Source organism: Anopheles stephensi, chromosome 3 (genome assembly GCF_013141755.1).
Source record: "Anopheles stephensi strain Indian chromosome 3, UCI_ANSTEP_V1.0, whole genome shotgun sequence".
NCBI classification, from domain to species: Eukaryota; Metazoa; Arthropoda; class Insecta; order Diptera; family Culicidae; genus Anopheles; species Anopheles stephensi.
The window spans coordinates 27948910-27969835 of NC_050203.1; the positions used below are offsets into that span (position 1 = coordinate 27948910).

The window sequence follows — 20926 nt, forward strand, 5'->3', positions numbered from 1 at the left end:
TCACCCATTGCTTTATTTTCATTACGCCAAGCTTTTGCCCATCAAGTGTCGGGGCATCCACATCCCGACTTCCTTTTCTCACACTGCACAGGCAGTCAGTAACACTTTGCTTTTTCACCCACAACTATGCAAATCCATGCGCCCGTTTAGCAGCATTGGGGAGGGATTCGATTCCGGGGATGCTGCTGGCTGATGGCGGGAGAGATTCCAATGCACGTGCACATAAACATAAACCACGTGGACGCGCCAATGGATCCCACCGTCGTTGTTTCGCCACCCTTCCCACAAAAACCCAGCAAGCAAATCTCTTCAACTCGATGCTGAAGTATTTTTGTTGCTCACTAATTGGATTACAAAATCGGCAAATAAAGGTTAATGTAGCGGATTCAGGTACAGAGTGCGCTACTCCCCCCTCCCTCCCACCCCCCCAAAAACCTCACCAGACCACACCAACATCACACCTCGGCATTGGTCTTTGGCCTCCAAAGTTCGGAGCACATGCACCATCCGGTGGCATCAACAAAGTGGTGTGTGTGTATGTTGGCCAACGTGTATCGCTTGCAAGACACATTTATGAATGAACTCGTCGGAGTTGGAGTGCGTTCCGAGTGCGACACCAGCAAAATGGGAAACGCTTTTGACGGCGAGCGTATCCTCGTCGTTCAATATGCATCGTTATTTCTGCATTTTCCGAATGTATCTGCTCTGTGTGTGTGTGTGTGTGTGCTACTAAACGGCCCTAAACGAGTGAGTGGAGTCGTCTACCTCGCTCTCTCTCTCTCGCTCTAACGTATGCAGACACCAAATGGCAGTATGTATGTATGCTAGGGTATGTAAAATTCACTTGATAAGAGGGATTACAGTCATAACTTTTAATTGGTTTTATATTTTCGAACCCGTTTGTCTACCGAAACCGGGAGAGCACTAAGTTTACTACTACGGGACAAACCCCCTAGTTGCAATGTACACGGGAACGACCCTCTCCCTAGCTACGAATGGGGAATGGAAGCAATTCAATACACCGTTCCTGCCCTGTTCCTTGATTCCTGTACAGATCGCCCACCAACCGAGACGGGAAATAATTTCGTTATACTGTTTGCATGCTTTGCCACCTTTGGTAGTGCGTGTGCTTGAGGTGGAGGCTAGGCAATACTAACGCTCCTCTGTAAAGGCTTATCGAGACACACAAACCTGGAAAACGGATACAGCCAGCTAGCGCTTTGTCCTGCCCGTTGACCTGTACCAGAGGAGATCAGTAACCAACTCCGATCATCAACACCACACTGCTGTCCACCAGTGTCCGTGGATCAGTAATGAGAAGGTGTCACGAGACAGGCATGACACTCATAATTCCTCCTATAAGCGTACGAACATGAACTTCGGTCGGGAGTGTGGCTCTGCTGTGCCGCCCGGATTCCTGGGCTGGGGATCGATGTTTACGCTCTTTTAACCACTTGATGTGTGTACCTTTCGGCTTACACACAGATTCCGATGGCGATACGAGATATCCACCAGTGCTCGACACCGGTCGCCTGGAACTGGACGGTGAACACCGAAGGTTTATGTGCATACGCCGCTCGATGAACAAAGTCTTGCCATCTTGCCCAGTTCCCGGAACACGAAGAACGGCACGCACAGCATCAATTGTTCTTGCCATAAGCTTAACTAGAGCTGCCGAAACTCAAACTACCGACCCACCCGTGTCCGTTGCCAATTTGTTCTTCGGGAATTAGGCGTACGATTGAAAATGCAATAGAACATGGAACACAATTATCGCTTTCAAATCAAACGATTCTTGATGCGTGTAACTAAATCAAGAAAATTAATTCAAAAATGATTACATTTCGTGCCCTAACACACACACACACACACACACATCCATGTCGAAACTAAAACCAATATTCGTCCCCTTTTGAGATCTAAACTTTGCAAGAAGCATTTAAGCGGCGACCCTCACAGAAACCGTTTGCCACAAGTGCCCGACTTCATAATTGCCTCCTTCGCAAAAGTCTTCGCCGTCCGTATGGAGCAGCACACAAGTTATGAATAAATTGTCGCCTGCCAAAAAAACTTTACATTCCACCAGTACACGACCAGCTCTGACTGACGTGGCGGCTGACACGTGCATGTTTACGCAAAGGTCCAGGAGGGCGGGGCTCTGTTCGCGCGCCTAAGACGATGTGTCACTTGGCGATGCGCATAAATTTCCATTGCTGGATTATACACATCATCATATTCATTGAAAATCAATTCTTTAAAGCTGTGCCATATCGTTCCGCCCCTCCGCCCATTCTCCGTGGGCCCGTTTCCGATCATATTCCGTGTCCTGCTGCTAAGTGTCTTTACGTACGAGATTTCCCACTTGTGGCATTTTGGTCGATTGGTTTGGAACTGCTCTGGTGAGAGAGTGCACACATCTTCACGAGAACAAACCTCGGCCGAACCGGGGGTTGGAAAAGATGCGCTATGGAGAAACGAAGCGAATGTCATCATCACCACCGCATACACCCGAGTCGATACATTATGTAGCACGGCCGATGCTCCTCAAACAGGTGCTCTTCAATAATCCGTTTGCCTTCCACCCGTCCGAAGGATTGGTTTGGTCCATATTTGATCTTACGCAAACGTCACACACACACAAGCACACATATGATTCGTGCAACCATGGATGGCCACCAGTCCTTGCTCTGGAGGGTATCATGTGGCACCGTTGCATTTACCGACCAAGCGTCAAGGATGAATATTTTCACAGGATTTCGTTTGTTTTGCGACTTGACAAAATTGATCGAACAAATTTAATTTGCATAATCTTTCGGGTACGGTTCAGCAGACATTTCGATGATGCAGCACGGCATCACGTTGGCAAGACATTCGAGTGAACTCAAGGATGAGAAGTTTATCGTTTTCAGTCGCATTGTTCCGAATATTAAAGCGAGCCGGCAGGCCTTATGGAAGTATTTCAGTGAGGTGAAATGTATGTGATGTGTGTCTTGCCATCTGGTGGGAAGTAATTAACACTGGGATGATACACTTGCAGGACAAGTGTTTAAATTGGTATTGGACTTTATCCCACGGTAACAATTGGATTAATGTATGATCCTTTAACATTATGGGCTAGTTTGTTAGCTAGTCTTACAATATCATTTTCAAGAATACGGATTTCTAACATGAAAGAAAGATTGATTTCGGAGACGAAGTAGCGAAATTTGAGGCATATCTGTACCTTGATCACAATGAAATGGACTGTGGTAGTATCTGGCGGCCAATATGTACTCTATTCAAAATTAACTGGACACGGCTTTGTTCTCTTAAGATATAGAAAATTTCTTATAAATTATACCGAACCTTTGAAAATTTTTTGATTCAAGCATCTTCAAGCTAGTTACACAGTGATGTTTCAATAAGCAAATATTTTTTATGTTAATGGAATACATCTCAAGAGATCCATTAACTCAATAACTAATCATTTATCCAACGAAATAAAAATTCAATACAATACTGGAGCGGATGCTGGTACTTCCTAGTTAAAAAAGGAAGCATTTGTTGACTATATTATGCGTTTAAATTCTCCCATACGTTCTCCTTTATTTTTCCAACCATACAAATATCACTCCCATCAGAAGAAATAAAACTGAACAAACAGTAAATTAGCATTCAAAATGTTAGGGCGCTACAGTTCACTTTTGTCAATTATCTGATACAACTATAGGCCTTTAAATTTTAATTGTACTTGAGTGATGAAGCCATTTTAATTAATTTCAACCTTAAACGATATCTCACACACCAGGCGACTTATGGTTGTCCAAAGAACAGATCATAGTACACAACAGAAGAGTTCAATCGTTACTGTACATAGAAGTAGTTGTATTAACAGCAATCCTTTATCAAATCCACTATCAAACTAACTGTCATCATGCAGTTTGACAAGGCAAATACGGTAATCAAGAATATCAGATATCATATGGAAATCATTCTGTTAAGGAGTCCTTTAACGAATGGAATAAATCTAATTTGCTGCAATTACAACATCAATTTCACCGTATCTCCTTACCACGATTCATTGCTCTACAACACAAAACGCACGCAAACCACTAAAACATTACACCGAAACACAATTTCCCAAAAGCTCAAACCCTATCATCAAACGTTCCGATAAATAATTATAACACTGTATCAAAATTATCCCGACGAAGTCGATGTGCCATACATCGTCATTAAATGTTGGTCGAAAAAAAAATAGTTTATCTGATTGTGCTAAGCCACACCGGCGTCTCTCGTACCGTCCTGTTGCACCAAACGCCGTCAAACCCCCAGATAGTAAGTAACCGGATCATCGTCCCAGCCCGAAAATCCCAAATGGCGACCGGTGGGGCAGATTTATTCCGGCTCAATTTGTACGGATTATTCGCGCTCCGTTGCAGCTACTACCGAGAGTGTCGGGGCCGGCTAGTCAAATGCCTTGTCACATGGTGGTCAGGTGTGTAAGCTGAAACTAGCGTTACACATTAATTTCTATAAAACGGTAGTACCTTACCGCATCCGCTACCAAAACATTGCCCCCCCCCCCCCCCCCCCCTTTCAACACACCAAAAACCGTTGGCCGGCCGGATTCCATTTCCCTAAAGTCGACCCGTGTCGTTTGATGTATTTATGCATTTCTGCGCGCGAGGCAACCTTCTGGGGCGACCGCAGGGACACAATGAAGGAATGCCCGGGCCCCCAGACGTGAGCGCGAACACCCATGAATCTAATTATCTCACAGTCAGGTCCCCTTATCATGGGGACCGAGATCAAATGTGTGCAGTAGCAGTTCGTCCCCCAAACCCCACGCCACGGAGGATTTCAGAACGAAAAGTAAATATATTTGAAGTTATTAGTTTGCCCATTTAGTGGGCACAATTCCCACAGTAGTGGGCCGGGTGGTGGCTGGAGAGAAGGGCGCAAGCATTCCATCACTTCTACCCTTTTGTCGATGGGAAGCTAACTCGCATAGCGCGCACACACATACATTAAATTCTTGAACCGATGGAGTAAAGCGGGGAAGGTGGAGTTGAGTCGGGGTAAGGCTACAGTATCGCATACACCGAGCAAAAAGCCTGTCCTATCTGTCCACGTGTCCACTGAAATCGGAGCAGCGCGAAACGGTTCCACCGAAGTTCATCAATCATTTAGCGATGGTGGTGGGCCCACCGCTACCAATCGATTTGGTTGCCGTGTAACATTGCAATGCGCCAATGGCAAAATTCCCGCCACCGTGCGTGTACTTGTGCGTACACGCATCAGCAAGGAGCCGAAGATCAGAAACTAAATATCATTTCATTTCCTGCGCTTTTTTTCCAATGACTCCCTGTCGAAAGATGTACTTATAAGGACACCGGGAAGGGGGGAGAGAGAGAGTGAGTGGCAACGAGGACGACAGGTGGCAAAGCTACCATTAAAATGCATACCATATTTCGCACAGCCTAGCGAGACCGCATCATCAGTATGGGTCGTCAAAGTAGAAAAGCCGCCTTCAAACGACTGACGAAATGACATTTGTAATTTCCTCATTTAGATTCCAGGTACACGTTGAACGTTGAACGTTCACGTTGAAGAATAATAAACCAAAAATGCCTCCGCACCAAAAAAAAAAAGGATGTTCGATTAGGTTCAGCTCCAGATTTAATGTCCTGTTTTCGATCTCCAACTCCATGACGTTCGATGACTTCGCGTAGACTCTCGTAAATATCCTCCTTCTAATCCATCCAAATGGAACTTGACTATTCGAGCCGCGTAAAATTGATAGAACCTTGGCACGTAACGCCCCTACTGCTGTGCCAATTCCATCCTCACTTGCCAATGTTGAGGCGCGAGCGAACAACGGCCTCACACCAACATTAACGCTGCTGGCCTCCGACAAAGACTTGTAACCGTAGGCACATATATATGTGTGTATGTATATTAAATATATCACATTCGACGAAGGATGATGGATAATAAATTTGAATGGAACTCATCTATCAATCAATATTGAACGTAATTAATGTATGCGGACATGCGGCAATACGTCGGGCGGTGTTGTTCTTGCGCCATTTTACCGCCATCGCGTCCAAATGCAAATGTGTACCGGGCGGGAGTAAAAAGGAGGAGGATCACCTGCACACCCTTGCAACGAATGGCGGCGAATTACGCGGCATGGCATCGAGTTCATTTGCAGTTCGCGCACATCACACCCACACACACGATTCAAAGCCTCCAAAATGATGCTGGAATGTCACAGCTCAACCGTTTCGAGCCAACTCCGTGCAACAAGGCTTTTGTTCGTTCGACACAAATGCATCCACGGGTATGGGTGGGTCCTGGGCACCGCTGGCCCACATAATTCTCCTATTAGCGCAAATATTAAGCTCAACTTTACCCGTTACGCCAGCAACGGGGCGCCATCCATCGACGATAAGTCCATTCCATTTGAAAGTTCAAATTTTACGCTCATTTTGGGGGATACAAAAAAAAAAAAGCCTCCCGGATGTCAAGTGAACGGTGAAAAGTAAGCGTAAATCCCTCTAAAACACTCTCAACCGGGGGCCGTTGGTAGCCGTATCGGCGCAAAAATGCCCCGCCTCGGACTGACCCATCAATCAGAGCCGATAAATGAATCGGGACGGATTGTGTGTCGATTGTTGATCCGAAAATATGCCTCAAACTTCGCCGAAACCCTTTTATCACCTCCCGGATACTGCGGATTTCACCGAAACCCGGAGGCTTTTGTTCTGCCGTACGTTACGCATCTCCCCTAATGGGTTTACTTTCTCTTAGTGAGGGGAGGGTGAGGATTTTCGAGGAGAAGCAGGATTGCTGCACCGTACGTAAGAGCCAATGTTGATTGAAGCCTAAATCCACAAATGGATGCTGTGAGAAAAGTTAAAACGCTAATATAGGCGCATATGGGTACAGTACACCGGGCAGGGAGGATTTTGCAAATGGTAAGGACTACTCTAATCGGATTCATACCTCAGCCTACAATTAGTAGCGCTTCACATTTTCGGGAAGGTATATTGGGAAAAGTAGTTGCTGCTTCTAGCAATATCGATAGTTTGTATAGATGATGAAATCGACAGGGTAACTTAAGAGAATTATTGTACATTTTCTCACAGGATAATAGTTGTGGGTAGAACGTAGTAAGGGAGACGACAACGGCGCCGGTCTTCACACGGCAGGACCGGGGTTCAAATCCCATCCAGACCGTCTCCCCGTACGCAGGGCTGACTACTTTACTACGGGTAAAACTAAGTCACAGAAAGCCAGAAATGGCAGGCCGAGACCTCTCGAAAAGAAGAAGAAGAACGTAGTAAAGATGTTAAGCGGATAAGTGAAAGTATACCTTAGATTTTGAACAGTGTTGTAAGCAAAGGACACAAACGACAATTAAGTTACTTAGTCCTCCGTTTAGCTAAAGTGCTGATGATCGCTAAGTCTTATTACAGAGGATTTAGACCATGCGAACAAAATTTATTGCAAGATCTGTTTTGAGAGGATTATCAGGATAAACAGATATTAGTGAGGACCTTTTGTACAACAGCAAATCATTAATATGTGCTCAGTATGTCTAAGGTCCTATAGCCATACACACGTGAAAAACAATCAGACACTGTTGAAAACAGCCTGAAATTCGGATCAGTGGCAGATCAGATGGCCTTTGGAGACCCTAGGCGGAATAGAAGTTGGATGCTTGTCAGATCGAATTAACTACCTGTCTTATACGAGGCTCCTAATTTGAGGTCTTTAAATCTAGGCCCTTGGCTGAGGGCAGCCTGGTGGTAGAGGCGACAATGGCACCGGCCTTCATTTTGGACCATTCCCCCGTCGTGAGGACTGACTATCCAACCACAGAATATCATTAAGTCTAGTAACCCAGAAATGGCAGCCACGAAGAAAAAATCGAGGCCCCTAGGATCCATCTAACACAACTTTCGAATAGCTCAGGGGACTGTTTGAAATGAATAGTGGAATATCGCAAGCTCGCTGTAGCTATTTACAAGCGTACAATGGATTCTCTACTCTGGATTCTTCTACTCGCGTACAATGGATATTGGTGTTAATTGTGTTGGTTACGGTAACCCGAATGAGTCACTTATACGAGATAGAAGACGAACTCTAGTCCGCCTACCGTTAGATCCGTCACTGAGTATAAATGTGGATGGTCGTGAAACCATCAACCGAAAATAAAACGAGTTGAAAATAGGAAAGAAAGTTAATTTAAAGTTTCACACATATAATAAAATTAAATCAATGCAGGACAAACCTTTACAGTCTAGTTCAGAAACAAAGCAATACGGCCAGGCCGTTCTTCATGAATAAAAAAAAAAAAAAAAAAGTTCAGAAACAAAAAGCAAATACTAATGTAGTGTAATTTTCCAAACTTTGATTCCTTAGCTAACTTTTTAGAATAAATAAGTAAAGAAAGATTAGATATAGATGTCTAAAACAGGACATGTAGGAAAACATTCAACTGACAATAAAATGACACACAACGGAAAACGCTCAGATACTTACCGACTAATGCCAATATTACAGTCAACAGTGGCGCGGCAGGAAACCGTACCGGCATGTTAAACTCCAGCATTTGAAGCAGGTCCACTACAATAGAGGAAAGAGAGAAAAAAAGATTTTGAGTAAATTTTCAACAAAACCACAATCATTCCTGCAATAGAGATAGAAAAGAAAAATCGGATGTTACATTGGAGACATCCTTGAACCGTGCTTCCAATATCTATACAAAGTACATAACTCGAAACGCTCACACGGCAGCGCCACAGTACCTTCTGCCTGTTCAGTGGTTTAAGTTATTATCAAACTTCATCAATCTCGACGATAACTTACACCTATTACCGATCCGACACACCCTCTTGCGTTAAAGCACTCGAGGGTGGTGGGGGTCCAAAAGTACTCGTCCATCGCCATCCTAAAACAACACACGCTGATGATATATTTGTATCGATATAGTTGGCCTTTTCAGAGGAAAAACAACACACACAAAAAAAGGTGAGTTGCTGGGGCCCGTCCGATGATCCAATAACAACCAACACTATATATCGACACACACACACACACACGCCTGGGAATGGCCAGCTACAGGTGGCGAGCGGTAGGAAATGAGGACGAAAACAAATGGTTAGTGATTCCTCGGCCTACACGGAGCGAAACGATACCTTCGTGGTTTCATCGCAGATCGGATCGGAAAGGTGAGAGGGCCGGCTCCGAGGTGTATCACCGTATCAACGACATGGCCCTGTCCTGTCCGGTCATGCAGATAGATAAAAAGGTTCCGAAAAGTTGCCGAGACACATATTGGAAAGGTGCACACCACCTTCGGGAAGCAACAGCGTGTAAGCAGACGCCCGGAGAAAAACGAAAAGCACAAGGAGAAAATAGTGCCATCCGTGCGGATGGCGTAAACAACAGGCCACAACCTAATTACATACATTCATGTCAAATGGCTATCATGTTTCACTTTCAATTCGCTTTGGCTACATTTTCATGGTAACATATTGGATACGAATCCTTTTATCAAAGATCGCCGCACTTTCTCTCACCTGGCCGGTGGGCATAAACAGTGTGCCGCCATCTCGTTTATCGCGGCCCTTCCACCCTGGTCCCACCACCACCGCTCCACTGCACGCTTCCTCGTCCAGCTATCAATCCTTCCGTCACGTACCTGTTGTGGGACAATGGCGGGATGTGTCGGCACGCGTACACACACACACAAGTGTGCGGAAGTGCAAGCGGATGGGAAAAGTTTTATTTTCCACACACCACACACACAAGAAACTACAGCACAAAACACCACCATTATGCCAAACAATGGTTTGTGATCCGTGTAGTGACCGACCGACGTGTAAGGAGAGGGCCGGTCGGTGGTATCAGCTTTGTATTACGGATGTTGCCCCGTAAACAACGCTTTTGTGCTTGGTCAAACGAAGGACAACAACAGCAACTGACACACACAAACAGGTGGGCGACGTATTTAGACCATACCAACCAAACCCCCTCCCGTAAACTCCGCTGGACGAAAGTTGACCGTTTGGACATCCAGTTTTTTTTTTTTTTTTATGTCGAACAGGAAAACCCTCAGAACACGCTTTGAAGCAAATTTCAAAAGCAAGCTGGAAGGGTGGTGATATCAGTGAAGTTGAAATCTTAAAGCGATCACAATCGACAACTGCGATGGGTCGGTTGATCAGGCTTAAAGATTCGGGTGCGTCTAGGTTTTAGAGAATCTCCCGTCCCATCTTCCTTCGGTGGGTGGGCATTGCGTGCGATAGAAACACTTATTTCGGCAGAAGTCATATTTACGACGCTCGAGTGTAAACAAGCCGTAAACCGAACCGAAGCCACAGGCGCGCGTGTGGACGTGGAGTAGGTAAAAGAGGAAGAATGGAACAGAAGAGAAGAGATGATAATTTACTCGCTCTCTGGTCCAGGACTATCCTGAACGCGTAGGTACATATGTACGGGATGTGATAGCACATCCTGCCAACTGAAGCTCTGGCGGGTTTTTTTTTTTTTGGAAAACCGACCCAGCACAAGCGCTTCGATCACTCTCGAGGGAATTTTTCCGGGCAGATATAAGAGGATAACTTGGACAGTATCGAAATGTGCTGCTAAATTAATAGGACTAAGCGTGAACCGGGCCACCACAGGGTGTACCGAACGCACATCACATCATGCTTTTCGGGAACGATTCGATTCTGCTAGAAGGAAATATATTCTTGAGGGTAATATAGTTTTATACAATTGGTGTATAAAAAGATATTCAATTAAACTACATAGCTGGCTGCACAGGTCACAAGCTAAGTTAAAAGAAATAATAAGCTTTGAATTTGTTTGAGGTAGTTTTTTACATTTTTTTCTTGCTCGAACAGCATCAGCATCAGCAACCATCATACAGATGGTTTAAAACCCCAACCTACAGGGGTTTTCCAGCTCAATCCAGCTAATATGTATAATTGAGCTATGGAAGCCAAAAATGGCAGTGTAAGATCTCTCGTTGGTTTTGTGGCAAAGATGATCAAGAAGTGGTAAATATTTTCCTTACTTATAATATGCTATAATACATTATTTTTATTTATTTATTTAAATAGAGCTATCCACCCTAATCCGGCCCAAATAATTATCCGGCAAAAATAAGTTAAAAATGCGTCAAGAAAATGCCTTACAGAATCAACTGAAGTGTTGTTGAAACAACCATAAGCATGATTCAGTTTTAGTAGAGGATCTCAATTCTGGCAATCTTACTTCAGCATTGAAGGTCGGGCCCTTAAATATCTTCTAGACGTCTGAAATTTTATATTTTGCACGAAAATACACGGCATCAATTAATTCGGTGAAAAGTTTATATAGGGGCTAAGTCGTCATGCGTCTATGTTGGACTGATTCCAGTTCGAATAGAAGGGACTTTCTCTGTTTTTGCTCCTATACTAATAGGTTCTAGACCAGTTTAATTGCTGGTCTAGATTTTCTATCAGTTTCGCAATATCATAGTCATATCACATCTTTTCGTATTAACTGTTGCTTTGCTTTTTTTTTTTCAATTTTCTCTCTCAGGTTTTTACTAAGTTTTTTTTTGTATAAGCTTGTTAAAGGGTTTGAGTCTTTGCTTATTTTTTTATTCGTAAAGGACGGCCTGGTCGTGTTGTTTCTTAATTCCTTTTAAGTAGTTTAAATACTAGCCTCAATTTTTCTTATAAAAAATACTGGCCATAATTAGAAACTTTTCACTTGAGAGTAGGATTATATTGCTGTCCTCTTGTATCTGTTTGAAAAGCGATGGTAAGGTTTGTTTCTATCAAATCGTTGTTTATATTTCTATCTCCTCTCTTGTAGGATAATTTAATATTTTTTTGAGGGTATCTACTAATTTTCCTAGCGATTTTGTGAGTCCTCTTTTTTCCTCCTGCCTATATTTTTTAAGTCAAGTATCATATGCTATCTGGTTTTTGATATCAAGACATTCAAAGATATCTGATCTCAGACAACTCTAATCGCAATGGCAAAAGATGTAATATCAGGCGTTACATTTACATTTAACACCAGTGCAAATTTCCACCAAAGTCCTTCTGTCAGTCGATGAGTTTGCCTTACTGAACTGGAAACCCCTGCCATGAAATCGCTATGCAAATGAATTACTCCTTCGACCCATCATGAATATCGATGGGCTTATTTTATATGAGAAAATTCAATAATCATCCTACCGCTTTTTGTTTATCTCCACTTCGTCCTTATTAACCTCTGTTCATTTGCATACATGGATTGTGTTTCCAAATTAATAAACCTCACCCTTACCCTATTCTACTGCTTGTTGTTGGTTGATCCTGCTGCTGCATGTGCTTCTACGGCACCCTCAAGACACATCACCATTTTGCGGGATGAACACAGTCAGTCAAGATTCATGCAAACCGGCAAGCGGCAAGAGTGCCTGCAACAACGCGTTCTTGCTGGCGCCCACACGGTTTGGTGTGCCCCGACCCTGATAACCAATCAATTCCTGGTTACCCCTAGCAGCTAATATCTGTTTCTCACAATCGAACCATTACGAAGCACCGATTATTATTTCACCATCGGGTTCGCATCGACGGGCCAGCTGTGTGCAGGCGGCGGATGTCTCGTCAACGTCATTATTCAGTGTGTCACATCATTATCGACCGAAGGGCACCGGCCCGGGATCGGGATCCGTTGGTGCGAGGCAGTGGGAGCATCGCTTATTGCTCTGCCGCACTACCGCTTAATAACGACTGGCTAAAGGAAGGTGTCGGGTGATAGGCGACGGCAAGCAACGGCGACAAGGATTGCACAGGTTTGATTGTGTAAAAGGACATACCGAAAGGTACCGGGAGACGTTCCAGCAGGGAGCGATAGTTACGTTGGGGTACAAAAAAAAATCCCCCCGTACAACACGGGGCCACGGGGTTTGGAATGTTACGGGAAATCGGTCCCATATACATCCCCCACAAAGGTAACGAAGGACACGATACGAAAGGATAGTTCATTTTGTGTCAGACATTCGAGCTCCATTCGGTTTCGGTTCGCTTCGTCTTCGTAATAATGCTGCGTGCGGAAGGAGGTCACGTTGGCCGATACTTGTTATTCGCTTATTATGGAAAAAGGTATCCGATGGAAGATAAAATAGCCATCGTTTGTTGAAATCCTCCCATTGGCGCGCGCATATCTCCGTGCGTCATGTAACCAGTTTCGTCGGCGAGCCGGCAGTCTGGCCGAGTTAACTATCCAATCGAGCCCTGCTTAGCCCTGTTTACAACGTATTAATAACATTTTCGAACATACGAATTGGAGGATTATACCGTGCGAGGGAACAAACAGGAGCAAAACACATGCTGCTAGACACCTGTTTGCGACAACCTTTCTCACAATCCACAAGCAAATCTGAGTTTAGGGATACGTTTATGTGGGCAGGGAGGTGCCGGAGTTGTCATGTTTTGAACGGCGTTTTTTAAATATGAATTAGGGAGATTCGTCATCAATATGGACTATCGTTTATACAACGTAGGTTAAAACTGAAAAACTGGTTAATTTCCAATAATGTCCTGAGGATGTCCTAATCCAACAATCGAAGTTATAAACTTGTTTTTTCCTCAGTTAATATTCCTGAAACTGTTTCCCTGGAACGAACATACATTTCTGTAATAAATAATATTAAAACATAACGAAAATAAATCTAAATTAAAATTTCCTCGTAAGGAGGAAAATTGATGATTAAACATTAAGACAAACACAAACACAAACCTCCGCCTTGCAAACATGAAATATTGTTCCTGAAGCATGACGACTTCATTCCACTAAAACACGGCATTTTTGACACACCATACAGCCACGCTTTATAAATATAAAAGTCAATCAAATGCGCACGGATAACAGATTTTAATGTCCTTTTCTATCAGGCAGCCAACAACAACAACAACAACAACAACGGGAAAAACACATACACTTTGTCGCAACAACGGGATGGACGCGTATCGAATCACGTTATTTCCCAGTAGATTGTGGAACTCAATTATAATTTTGCGTATCATGCCACAAAACAACACGATTCGTTGCTCATCCATCCATCATCCATCATCATCCGTGAGCCTAAAAAGCGTCGCAATCGGTGTCCGCCGGCAAACGGGGACAACCTTCCGTTAACATGTAATTGTAAATTGAGAGCATACATTGTTGAATACATTATGGCATTGAGTATGTATTGTTTTTTCTTTTTTTGTTCCTTTCGGTTGTTCGGTAGTGTTGAAACTCGTGCTTTTGTATTCTCGCGAAATGGTGGTAACATAATCAAATGAGGAAATACAATCATCCTTGAGTACTGAATTTTGTAAAAACATACAGCAAAAAGGCAACGCTTTTTTGTGGGTCCTAGCCAATGTATGTAACGTTACTGTAAATTATATTTAAAAAAAAATAAAACAACACAACTACCCACCTTCCCAAAATTAAGGACTATATTCAGGATTACATGCCAGGTAAAGTGGCAGAGTAAATAATTGAAAAACTCTGCTCAACCTACAGCTTCAAATCGTCAACCGATTGTGGGACATTTTTAAGAGTTTTTCGCCTTCTTATTAAAAACCATTAAAAAGGTTTATGTTACATTTATAAAAACTAAAAGAAAAGAGTAAATATCTTTGACTAGATAATGTAATTTATCTATTTATTTACCATGCGTCGAAGCGATAGTCGGAAACAATCAGAGAGGATTCCGAAACGGAAAATCAACCACTGACCAGAGATCTTCACGATGCGGCAAAGCTTGGAGGAGATGGCGGAGCAGCAGCTCCACTCCTACCATCTCTTCATTGATTTTAAAGCCGCATATTACAGCACAGCCAGGGTAACAAACTGTACGACGCAATGAGCTCTTTTGGAATGCCGGCTGGTGAAGGTGAAGGTGGATTGAAAACTCTCAGGGCCCTTTGCTACCACCAAGGGCCTGCGCCAGGGAGATGGGCTTGCCTGTCTCCTTTTCAACCTGGCGCAAGGGAGGGCCATCCGTGACTCGGAGGTGGAAACTTCGGGGACCATCTTCTATAAGTCAATCCAGATCCTGGCATACGCTGATGACATAGACATCATTGGTTTGAGGCTCTCCTAAGTAGCGGAAGCTTATCAAAGGATCGAGCGTGAGGCACAGAACCTCGGATTGGAGATTAACGAGGCGAAAACCAAAATGATGGTGGCAACACTAGCGGCCCTGCTAACAAACACTGATTTACACAAGGGTGATGTACAGATAGGTGACCGCACCTTCGAAATCGTCCAAAACTTCACCTGTCTGGTCTCAAAAGTCAGCACCGACAACAGCATGTCGACAACAGATGTTGAGTTACGCGCACGGGTGCTGGCTGCCAACCGGTCTTACTACAGCCTGAGGAAACTTCTCCACTCGAAATACCTGTCGCGATGGACGAAGCTGGGACTGCACAGCACATTTATGGTCCCGGTAGTCACATACGCCTCTGAGACATGGACTCTGTCCAAAACTGAAGCCCTCTTAGCCGCGTTCGAGAGGAAGATGCTCAGAAGGATTTTTGGCCCCGTATGTGTGGAAGGACAATGGAGGAGCTCTCTAGAGCTGTATGATGATCTCACCAAATTAGACTCGCCAGGCTCCGGTGGGCTGGTCACGTCATGAGAATGACACCGGACGACCCAGCCCGTAAACCGTGAGCGGTTTCGAGGATTGTTGCAGCAGGCCAAGACCACAAAGCGGTTGTTGCGCCTGATAAGTTAGTATGTAAGTAATTTATCTGCATTTGCTCATAGATTACTACATGAGCATGCTTAAAATAAATCTCATTATTTTAATTTTATTGCATAGCTCGCAAAATCAGTAAGTTGTTAGTTAAACACTCTCGATACTTCAATTTCGCCATTGAGCAATCAAGTATAATAGAAACATTATTTTCCAAAACGTCCTCTGAGTCAATTAGAATTGTTACTATGCTCCTTTTCGCTCCTCGGCGAATTGAAATTTGTTGATAATGTCTTATTTTGTATTTTAACCGCCTTGGAGCAATACGTAGATTAAAAATCAATCATATTAATTACCATAGTACGCATAAAACAGAACTTGTGTTCATTATTTGTGACTCATGAGAGATTACACAGACTCACAAACACAGCCAAACACACAAAACACTCACAAAACACATCTTAATATCGTTATATCATATAACACAGACTTTTTTTTGCGTCTAACACATTTTTTTGAGCAATAGGCCGTTCCTTATGAATAAAAAAAACATTCCCATCTCTGCTCATGTTCATTTTAATAGCTTAGTTTTCTCGTTTACTCTAATAGATAAAAGATTTTGTACATCTTAATTTTAAAAATTTGAGGCGGTCCGATGTCAAGTCCGGGGTTCAAATCCCCTTTAGACCGTCTGAACCCGTACAAGCAGGATTGACTTACCTGTTACGGGAAGTACAATAAAGTAACAGAAAGCCAGAAATGGCATGTCGGGACCAGTAGAGATTGTGCCAAAAGCAAGAAGAAGAATTTCAAAATGATAAATGGAGAAAAATCAAGAGCAGCATAGTCTCCAGAAATGCGATAATACTAATAATCATAATTATTGTCACATTACATTGCCAAAGGAAGGGATGTAAAGGGCTTATATCCAATTTAACAGATCATTGTAAGATAACCGAAGTTAAGGCAAAGAACTTGCTTCTTTTGCACTATCATAGACAAAAAAATGTTGACAATACGACGACGCGTCGTAGAACTTATTACAAATATACAGATCAACAATCCACAGACCAAACTCGAATCCGCATAATGCTCTTCCATTTGCATCGTATTCGAGCAACACTTTTAGATATAGTTATTGGCAAGTCTTCCGGTCTTGAAAGAAAGATTTCAAATCGATCGTGACCTATGATGATCAGTATTAAACCAGCTTGACTAATCTGTTATGAACAATTCAAGTCACAGATCGTTAGCTATCACAGTGAGCCAGGTTTGATTACTACCAACAAACCAAACTACTGCCAAATCCAAACGGCTTTCTATTTGAATGAAAAAAAAAAATCCCAAAATATGAAATCCCAAAGTAAAACACTCACCTATAAACACAAAGATCTGATGATGGGAGTAGCGCAACAGCATCGAAATGGAGATGGTCTAAAATGAGAAAAAATACCCCCAAAGTTGGTTAAATGTCTACTCGAACCCACCAAAATCCGTCCATCGGTCTGCTGACTTACGAAAAGAACCATTATGAAAAACGCCGCCGTATACGATCCACGACCCATCCACCAAACCGACACAAAGCGAAAGTGTTCCCCGGTGATGACGTTACGCAGATAGCCCTTATTGTCTTCCTGCTCGGCCAGCACCTTTACCGAAGCCATCAGGATATCGTCGTACCCGAGGAAATGTTTCAAAATCAGCCGGCTAAACGAATCACCGAAACACTTGTTCACGTGCGGATCGAGCCGTACGACCGCGACGGGAATGTTTAGCCGTTGGCGTGTGGCAGCCGAAAGGCGCAGAAATCCATACTCGAGCGAATATTCCACAATGTACTGATCGGCTGATAGCACTGAAAAAGCAAAAGCGAACGTACATTCGTGTGAAATGGTTAAAGAGAGTGCAATTTTAATGTGAGTAAAGTTACCACTTACCAGCATTACGCAGCTTTTCCATAACCGGTATATCCGACTTGAGCTCTTCCCCACCACCAGAGGCCATAGACGTGAGCGAATCGAGCGATTTCAGTATTGTTTCGTTGGTGTAAACCACCACATTATCCGGTGGCTGATCTTCCGCTTCCGTGCTTTGCTTCACGGCAACTGTAATCGTATCGGTTGCTTTCTTAACCACCGGATCGGATTGCTCTTTCGCACCGAGATCTTTACCGCCCGGGAACGGTGTACTGTTGATGGTCACTCCGGTAGAAAATAGGCCCGATGTCATCGGTTCGTGGCCGTACGGTGCCTTTTCGGTGCTCGGTAGTGGGCTACTGTTGGCGTAACTGTGCTGCAGCAGTGCGTCCGCCCCGTTTTGATTGTGTTCCTCTTCGTGGGGTAGCGTCGTGGAGGGATCGATACTGATCATTCCGTTTTTGAGCGTGTTCCGCAGCACATTCACATCTCCCTCGTCCATAATGTCGGTCGACATGGGTTTGGTCGAGTCGTACTCACTTTGGGTAAGGCTTGCAATTTCCACACTGCAACACAGAGGGCAAGAGAGTTAAATTTTGCTTGTGCGTTAGCTCCAGGCGATCAACTATCTTACCGCAGGATGCCATCGCGTGGCCAATCGTTTTTCACGTGCTCCAGGCACGTGGTGGGTGTTTGCGAAAAGCGAACATGAATGTAGGCAAGGATGAAAAACGCCGTCAAGGCTTTCAGCAGCATCATTAGCTCAATCGCACGCCGGACCGGTCTGCAAAAAAAAAACAAAAAACAAAACGGGAAAAAGGCACCCATTACCGAACAATGTCACCACCGATGTCCGAAGATAGCCCGCATTTTCCTTCGCTTCAATGGAATTTCCATTCCAGCAGCTTGACGTCAATACCGCTGCTGCCCACTTCCGAATGAAACACCGGCACCAATTAATGCAACCTCGGCCGGTATAATCAAATATGCACACATAAATGATCGGACGAAGCAGGCCGCGCACCGACGACTGATGCATGCGACTTGCTATCGTCTCTCGCGCTCTCTTCCCCCTCCCAACAACAGGTCGTCCTTCACAACGCTAACGGGCCGGAACCAAAATATACCGCCCTACACGGCCATCCGTCTCTTACCGTGGTATGGTCTGCGCGTAAGCGATGGCCGTCTTGAAGAAAAGTGCGTGAAACAGACGATCGCGTACATTTATCAGAGGATTCTGTGCGGGATGAATAAGAGGAACGGTCGGGCATTGTAAACAAAACGGTTCTCGTCTCCAAACACCGGATCCGGACACCTCACCTGCACATTGTTTCTTGGCCGGGCGGGATTGATGAGCGGTGCGCCGGGGACGGGATTGTTTTCGGGATTTACGTCCGGCGGCAGCGCGTTCGGTTCTGCCATTCTGTTCCGGCGGGATGTTTTCACCAGCAGCACGCCAAACGAACGGCCCTTTTTATCAAACTTTTGCCGGCAATTGTTGCTCTCGCGATGTGGTAATAGTGTATTCTCTTATCGCCAGCCAGCCACCAATCGTGATTGTGACGCGACGAAATCGCTCGATATCTTTTTAAGCGGCACCTGTAACGGGGGGAAAAAGCTTGGGCTTGAGAAATCCATCCGGATGAAGGCTGTGCATGATTTGACATAAAATTTGTGGCCATGGTTTGTTTTGGTTCTACGTAATTACTAATTGTGTCTGGGAATCGTTAGCACAGTTGCACAGTGTTTGTGTTACTTTTTTCAACAACAGATTTGAAGCTTCTTCGATTATCAATTCGATGCAGCTGCATCAACTGCAGTCTGCTGCACAGTTTACTACACCACAGACACACAAACACACACGCTCACACACATTCACGGCGGAGGCTATACTTTGCACACTCGATCGATGTTTTTCTGCGACCCGCGCGCAGACCCTGCTCCACACACTGCCCGCTGCGTCCGCCTGGACAGACGAGGCTGGACTTGGACGACAAGTTCTTGGGCAACGTCGCGTGTCCACCACAATAACAACAACAACAACAGTACGCGCCGTGCACAGATGACCGCTTCGGTGACCTGCAGTCAATCGCCACCTTGCAACTGCTTTTACGCTGGTTTTCCACCTTTTTTTTTTACTGTGCTACGCCGTTCTTCGCTGTCCCCACACAGTTTGTTGTCCAAAGATCCGTGGTGGAAGTGGTGCGGAGGACGAATTTTTTCCCACCCGTAGGCTTGTTCGTGTGGGCTTGGGTGAATGGGATGATGATGATGATGGCGGATCGTGCTGCTGGTGGCCCTTACCTGCTGACGACCGCTGCACCATTTGTAGTGTCTATTTTCCCCCGTCCAACCGATTGCACTGCTAATTTAATTCAGTTTTACTTAGGTTGCTTTACGAAAAGTTGTTTTTGCTTTGTGTTTTTCATGTGTTGTTTTCTTTTCTTTTCTTTCGCACCCGAAACGTCATTCGACGCAGCCGGTAGTGATGGGCCGAACGAGCGATCCGCGGAACAGTACGTTCTTTACTCCGGATAGGATGGAGTGTGTTTGTTTTAATTTGCGCAACTAAAAATATCAAATAAACAAGAATTTTATCTCACAAATCAGCAAAAGGCAGCCACAAATAGAAGAATAAAAAATCTATTTAAATTTTGTTGCTTGAAACGCACAACATTACCCAAGGGCTGTGGAATTAGTTTAAAATCAAAACAGCACGTAAAAGCTCCGAACAGTGGTTAGCGATTGGTCATATAAATAAAAACAATTTATGGTAAAAATTCGAGGATTTCATTAAATTTGTATTTCAAAAGACATTTGATTAACTTTTGTATAACTCACAAAATTCCGTAAAGTCAAAATAAAAAAAAAAATCAAACCTAAGCCCAAAACTAAGGTGAATGTTCCACAAATCCCACAGCTGGTAAAAATTACCACAGTATATCCAGGCCCCAGCTAAACATGCGTAAATGCAAGCTTTTTGTGTAGAAGCTTTCTAAAAACATTGCTGAAAATTAAAATATCTGTAATTTTGTAATAATTGCACGATAAAATGAGGTCCGCAATAAGGAAATGGCAATAAATTTTAAGAAAAAACGATACCTAAAATAAGTTCAGCAGCCTTTCGTTAGAATGATAAATAGGATAGTAATAATTAATTAATTTTTTTAAGGACATATTTAACTACTTTGCGAAAGGCTTAGCTTACGGGTCCACTCTGCGTGGTACGTTTTAGTACTCGAGCGCTCCTTAAATGTCCTTGACAAACCAA

General features: G+C 43.9%; 1 protein-coding gene across 4 annotated transcripts in view; it reads right to left on the reverse strand.

Annotated features, from left to right (window-relative positions):
• The window catches only part of LOC118511799, a 55167-nt gene extending 35047 nt beyond the window's left edge, over positions 1-20120 (reverse strand). For 2 of the 4 annotated variants that reach the window (XM_036055332.1, XM_036055329.1), the window contains exons 1-8: positions 19960-20120; positions 18976-19254; positions 18810-18892; positions 18290-18439; positions 17677-18221; positions 17257-17594; positions 17116-17173; positions 8533-8616 (exon numbers count right to left, since the gene is read on the reverse strand). In XM_036055332.1, the coding sequence (XP_035911225.1) occupies positions 8533-8616; positions 17116-17173; positions 17257-17594; positions 17677-18221; positions 18290-18439; positions 18810-18892; positions 18976-19077 (1360 nt within the window). In that variant the 5' untranslated portion in view covers positions 19078-19254; positions 19960-20120. Of the gene's footprint in view, positions 1-8532; positions 8617-17115; positions 17174-17256; positions 17595-17676; positions 18222-18289; positions 18440-18809; positions 18893-18975; positions 19255-19363; positions 19507-19548; positions 19906-19959 lie in introns of those variants that run through there. The other 2 variants (XM_036055330.1, XM_036055331.1) reach the window with 2 other exon arrangements.
• Between the last annotated feature and the right edge of the window lie 806 nt (positions 20121-20926).